At 36.3% G+C, this 6782-nt stretch overlaps 1 protein-coding gene across 1 annotated transcript; it reads right to left on the minus strand.

Moving 5' to 3' along the window:
• Positions 1-1337: 1337 nt before the first annotated feature.
• On the minus strand, positions 1338-6367 carry LOC107801458 (DNA-directed RNA polymerases II, IV and V subunit 11-like). Its single transcript, XM_016624786.2, has 5 exons — positions 6206-6367; positions 6026-6115; positions 5846-5924; positions 3851-3946; positions 1338-1684 (listed from the first exon to the last, which is right to left on the minus strand). The coding sequence occupies exons 1-5, from the start codon at positions 6256-6258 to the stop codon at positions 1652-1654; spliced, it is 351 nt and encodes a 116-aa protein (XP_016480272.1). The 5' UTR covers positions 6259-6367; the 3' UTR covers positions 1338-1651.
• Between the last annotated feature and the right edge of the window lie 415 nt (positions 6368-6782).

Here is a 6782-nt window from a genome sequence, read left to right on the forward strand (position 1 = left end):
GTGCATGGTTAGCCACTAATAACACATGTATTTACTTTTAAGCCACTGTTTAAAATATCTTTATTCTTTAGCCACTGCTTTAATAAACTTTACCTACCCGGACGAAAACATCATCTGCTCATAAAAGTTAAGGACATTTGGTCCTTAACTTTTGAACTTGCAACTCTAAGTTCAGGACTTCAACATGTCATTAACTTTGTCCTTAACTTTTGAACTCGGAACTCGAAGTTCAGGACCACCTGTCCTTAATTTCTGTGCTTGTAACTCTAAGTTAAGGATTACTTGTCCTTAACTTTTGAACTTGTAAGTTTAAGTTCAGGACCTATTGTCCTTAACTTTTGGGCTTCTTTGCCTAAGTTCAGGACCTATTGTCCTTAATTTTTGGGCTTCTTAGCCTAAGTTCATGACCTATTGTCCTTAATTTTTGAGCTTGTTAGTCTAAGTCCAAGACTTCAGGCCCTATTGTCCTTAACTTTTGAATTTGTAACTGTAACTTCAGGCCCTATTGTCCTTAACTTTTGAACTTGTAACTGTAAATTCAGGACCTATTGTCCTTAACTTTCATTTTGAAATTTAGGAAATTTCTGTTTCTTAATTATGATCTCTTGTTTATCTTATTTCTTTTTTTAATTGCTACTAATTAAGACTCTACTTTAGAGTCTGTTCTAGACCAAAGAAAACATAAACTACAGACCAAGTAGCAAACCAGATAGAAAAGCTTGAGATTTCTTAAGAGTGCAGTATCTCTCATTTGGTCGATGTTGAATTGTATAGTCTGTCACCTAGAGAGAGAGAGAGAACTGGGTTGGCTGGTGAGATAAGCTCACCTGGTCGATCTCAAAGAGGAGAAAAGGAATAAAGAGCAAGGACTTTTGACACTGAAACGAAGAAGATGTGCTGGGCTAAGGCGGGGTCAAGATATAGAAGAAAGGGTAACACCATCTTTTCATATTAATTTTAATACACCAGTGACTAATTTTGCTCAACATTAAAAATACTGAATAAAAAATAAATACCATTTTAAAAAGTGGCTACCCCACACAATTTTTACTATTTCTGCCCACTTAATCTTGGACTTCATTGAAATAGTTTTTCCTGTTCATGGGGTGACATCAGTCGCTCTCGGTCGAAGTGGTTAAGGAAGCTTTCTAGCACCAGGTCAAGAGTTCAAGACTGATATGGATCTTCTAATGGGGGAGAAAAGTGAGGTATTCTAAAATACCTCCTTTTATTAAATTTTTCCTCTAAAAGTATTTTGTCCTCTATTATATAGGAGTGGCTCAACAGTTGATTGTAGAAAATTGAAACTTCTTTAAAGTTAACAGTTGTTAAAATAATTAAAAACCAAACTAAAATCATATATAGATACAAAAAGTGTGCCAAAGGTGCCGATATCAACTTAGCTGATCACCTATAAGATTTACCAACATGCACAAGTGTTTTTAAACCTAAACTTTTGAGGCATAAAGCAGACCTTCAAAGTACACTTGTCAACATTGCAAAGCCTGGGCTAACCGCCCAAGACAAATTGTAGTAGTTAGTCCAACATACATAAAGACGAAGATTTGACAAGACAAACTCCTAGCCTACACAGAACTAGGAAACTGTACGAAGCACCATTGTTGAGAGCCAAATATCACTGCCGAATGGATTAGTATTCCCTCGAGTGCTTGGCCAACTCGCCCTACAATCAAGAAAATGAACTAAGCATTGTTAGTAGAATGAGCAGAGGAATGTTTCAAGCAAAAATCATTCGCTCATCACCATGTGAAAATGAAAATGCAAAATCTGATGCATGGACAGAACCTGATACAAGCCATTAGAGTGAATCAAAGTTTAAGAGCTGGACATTACTGCCTGTTAGGAAGATTTGTTAGCCCATCTATAAAGCTTCTTCTATGTGAAGAATTCACTATCTAAATAGTAAGTAGGTCAAATATATGTAGGAGTATTTTCCCATAGAATTGACTAGACGGACCAGGGGTTTACAAAAACAAAATGGTGATATGGAAAACAACACAACCAAAAAAAAAAAGAAAAAAAGAAGAGGAAGATAGCATCCGTTGAAAATGGTATCTGATTCTGCAACAATAGAATCAGCTAGAGGTGAATCAGCAACCCCCTCTCCATGACCAAGCTGAGACTGGACCACATCTAAAGATAATTTTTGGCTTGATTTGAAGCTTACCTGGGATTATTTGCCAATGGGATTCCTATTCTAAATAGTGATAACAGGGTCAGGCTCACTCATATTCACTATTTTCACCCTGCTCATGTTTTTTAACAACACAAACAATTCGAGATTAGAGAATCAAAGATAAAAGCCAAAGAACTAATTTCACTCTAGATATCTTTCTACTGATATCCAAACTTCACTAAACAAAGTTTCCACTAATCTTCTCAAATCACATGTCAAGAACCTCGCATAAGGTTGTATCATAGCTTCATAGCCAAGGATACGTCTTAATCTTCTAACTCTAGAAACTCACTGAGTTAGAAGGCTTATTTCCACTAATCTTCTCAAATCACATGTCAAGAACCTCGCATAAGGTTGTATCATAGCTTCATAGCCAAGGATACGTCTTAATCTTCTAACTCTAGAAACTCACCGAGTTAGAAGGCTTACATTAGTATCAGACTAGCCAGTGGCTCTTCCCCTAGCGACAGCTCCCATTCTCTCTCTATTTCGTCCCTCTACTGCAACGAGATTCAACAAGCTCTCTTCGGTCTAAGTCATGGTAGATCTAGAGATAAAATGATTGTTCTGTTCAATCTTACTATTTATATGACTAGATTTTGAAGATTCTAATAGTTCAATGTTTTAGAAAACGCCAACAAAGAGGATTTTTCACCTATCCTCTTTCATCAATTTAACCTTTTCTTATGTTCTGTAATGGAGTCTATAAATGTTGTTTGTCTTTCCCATGACGTCAATGACCAAGGTAAAGCAAGTGATGTGAAAACGACAACCAGTCCATTGTCACCACTTTTAGCTCTCAGTTTCAAAACCTTGGGGCTTCCTCTAGGGGTAATTGAGCAGCTTAAATGACAGGGTAATTGTTCACAAATAAGTGGAGTCCTCCTTCAATAGCATTGGGGAAGGGAGAGAATGGCAACTGGTATTTTCTGTTTGCTCGAGGTTTTATGGATTTTTGGATCATTAGGCAGTAAAAAGGAAGACAATGTTGGCGCACGAAAAGGAGAGGAAAGAGAAAGGATTTCTTTGTGTGTGAGCTGTCCCGTCAATGAATTTTCGGCCAGGAGAACGGTCATAGGACCTAGCTGTCCATTTTGAAAAGTATTAAGGAACTCTAGAAGAATAGGAATCACTTTACATTTTCTCATTTCAGCTTTTGAATTGAGTTTTTAAATCAGTGTCAACTGTCAAGTTCGAGGTGAGAAATTGAACAGCTTCAGTATAAATCTCAAGAAGGTAAAGAAGCTTGAACTCAATTCACTAGATGCTTTTAACACTCCGCATCCACCCCAGCATAGAACCATAATACTTCATACCAAAATAAAGAACACACTACATAAAAGATTTTTAATTGATGCTTCATCTTAAGTACTGAAGAACAGGAACCATAATAATCCAACCCAAAAAAAAAAATGGAAAGAAGTATTGAAGAAGCATACAATCATTCAAGTAAAAAGTGAATTATTTTCAAAATATTTAAAACTTCCTAATATATTTGAAGTATCTCGATTTGTTCTTATGACAATTGAACATTACTGAACATCTTGAAATCCGAAGTCAAAATGATGTCTGCAATAATGCTAGGAACAGATGATAGTACATAAACAAAGTCTACTTAAAACGAGTTAGACAAAAATTAAAAGATAACTGTACCTCGAACTGATTCTTCAGATGATCAAGTTCCTTATCAAGATCATTTATGGCCTGGTTATATGCCTGCATAGGTGAGGACTGACTTGTTGTTTGAATCTGCAAATCAACAGGTCAAATCCAGAGAGATTAAAGTGCATAAACAAACAAAATTGCAGTAGAACACCATAGTATCCAACAGACAAATTAGAAACACGTTGTAAAGAGATTATATATAAGTTCACAAGAAATACAGTGCAAAGAATCATGCGAGAAGACATGATTGCTTTAGCAGCAACTTTTTCAGGATATACACCCCTGAACAGGGAGAATATTACAAGCCAAATAAAGATTCTATTCTTCCAACATTACTGAGGTAAATACAACCTTGGAATTGTATAAACCAGCAAATCTGAAACATGAGCACATAATGAAGCGCTAATAAATCAAATAAGCGACTAATAAAAACTAAAATAAAATCTACAGATAAAAAATGCAACCAACAGTAAGACTGATAAATAAGTTAACAAAAAGTAAAAAACAGCATATACTGAATTAAAAAGAGGTGGTTAATTATTCAATTAGTAACTGTTCTAATCACCCTATAGCAATAAAATTAGTTGCTAGTCATACATGATTTGGGATAAGTCCGACCTACAAACTTAAGTCTTCTCCTGTCACATGTAATAGATCATTTTTCGCAGTCATCCAAAAAATGAAATAAAGAAAGCACACGCGCGCACAAACACACAAACAAAAGCACAAAGAGACCCACTCAAACTATTCCACTTAAATTTACCTCCTCTTTTGTTAGTTGTTACAGTCATATTCACGGTGCAAGATAGCATAAGGTAAGTCTTGAAGCAATAAAGCTTCGACAGGAAAATGATTCAAGTATCAGGAGGCAATAATGAAAAATTATTTAACTTTTTTAGTTCTCTTTTTAACTGTCATTAATCTGAGCTTTTTTCGCTACTCACTTATCAACTTGATATCTAAATTGGTCATTTTTGCAGAGGAATATCGACCAAAGCAATCAACTAGCTGGGAAACCATACACTAGGCACCTGAACTAAGCAAGCACTAAAAACGCAACCATATTACTTTCCTTTTAGGCCCCAAAATTACCCTTCCAATTTAGGAAACTGAATGCATGACACATCTTTCCAATGTTCCCATAGCTTCATTTTTCCACCTCATCAATTCAGCTTCTCAACCAACTCTTACATGTTATTGGAGCAGGCTTTTATCTAATGAAATACTGAATACAAACCTATCTTCCTCGTATTCATCCTTTTTCGCAAATGCTCACCGCATAGGCAGAGCCAGGAATTTATACAAGGGGATCCAAAAATATAACAACTGGGATATGAACCTGTGACCTAAAGCAACTTCTGGACCCCCTTTGCCACTTCACAAGAATTTTTCCTTATGTCAAGGGGATTCGTCAGCTTGTTATAGCCAAAACACTAACTTTTACCTTATTATTTGCACAGTATAATTTTTCAACAAGGGAGACTAAATTGAACCCCCTTTCTTCAAGCTAGCTCCGCCCGGGCATCACAACCATTCTTGCTGTTACTTATACATTTAGAACAGAACTAGCTTAACTCAAGCATCTTGCTATTCCTTTATGAGCAATATAACAAGCTATGACATTTCCTAGTTGCTACGCGCCATTTTTTTAAATTTTCATACTCACAATTATCACATATAATGCTATACACAGTTTGTCTTACTTTTAAAGGCACTGCACTTTTTTCCTTTTTTGTGGATAGCCTAGAAATCCCGAGGGCCAGTGGCATACGATCTGATACTCAATAGATAAAGGGCCCGCCTCTCTCCCCTTCTCTACTTAAATACCATACTTTTGTCTGCGCCCAACCCACATATCACACGTTGTGCTCTTAACACAAGACCAAAGCCCCGGGGCTAAAGCATTGCAATTATAGAGCTAAAAAGCACAATAAACTGAAGAAACAGGCACAAAAGAAGAGAACAATACAGGGTATTACTAACCCTGAGCAAGATTTTGTACTGAAGAGGATGAGGCAACTTATACCCAGCGAATAGTACATTGTCATCCCTATGCAGTTGCCTGTTATTTTTTCAAAAATCATGCAAATATATCAAAAAATATGAAAAATTTAATATACAAAAGAGAGCAAATTTATTCAGTCTAAAAGTTGTGTAATTTACATGCGAAGAATGTTGCCGATAGTGTGTTCCTCTCTTTCAACGGTGAATGTAGCTGCATTTATGATCTTTGTATCTCTCTCGTATGAAACCCTAAATCAAATTAGCAGTGAATTAAAAAAAAAGAAATTAAAAGGGTGTGTGTATGTAATAAAACTATGTATAATCAGATAATAGAGTTACTTCTTAACGCCCTCTGGAACGACGAATCGTTCGTAACGATCCGGAGCATTCATTTTTCTCTCTTCTCCTTTCTTCTTCTTCTTCTTCTTCTTCTTCTTCTTCTTCTTCTTCTTCTTCAACAATTCAATTCAATTCCTGAGAATTCCAGTGAGCGGCTATTTATTGGGCTGGAGTCTCGACTATATTGCCGAACTGACCCAAACCAATATCAAATTGGGCTCATCCAACCCTATGGGTTCTAGGCCTCTAGCCTCCAAGCTGCTTACAAAACATTCCATCTGATTAGGGCTCCTTACCGGGCGGATTAGGCGGTTATTTACTCTTCATAGTTTAGCTTATTGGTTATCGACTTTTAAATATATTAATCCGCTAGCCACCCGATAAGATATCGGACGGATTGGTATCGGTTTAGCTCTTATCGGGCGGTCATCGGGCGATTTATCGGCCTAATTCAATCAAAATAAAATAAAATTTAGTCTCCGTATGTTTAAATAGGTGGTCGATGTACTAAGAGGGACGAAGCAAAAAAGATACCGTGATGGGTAAATCATCTGTCTAGAATCTTATTATGTTTATG

This window comes from Nicotiana tabacum, chromosome 18 (genome assembly GCF_000715075.1).
Source record: "Nicotiana tabacum cultivar K326 chromosome 18, ASM71507v2, whole genome shotgun sequence".
NCBI lineage: Eukaryota > Viridiplantae > Streptophyta > Magnoliopsida > Solanales > Solanaceae > Nicotiana > Nicotiana tabacum.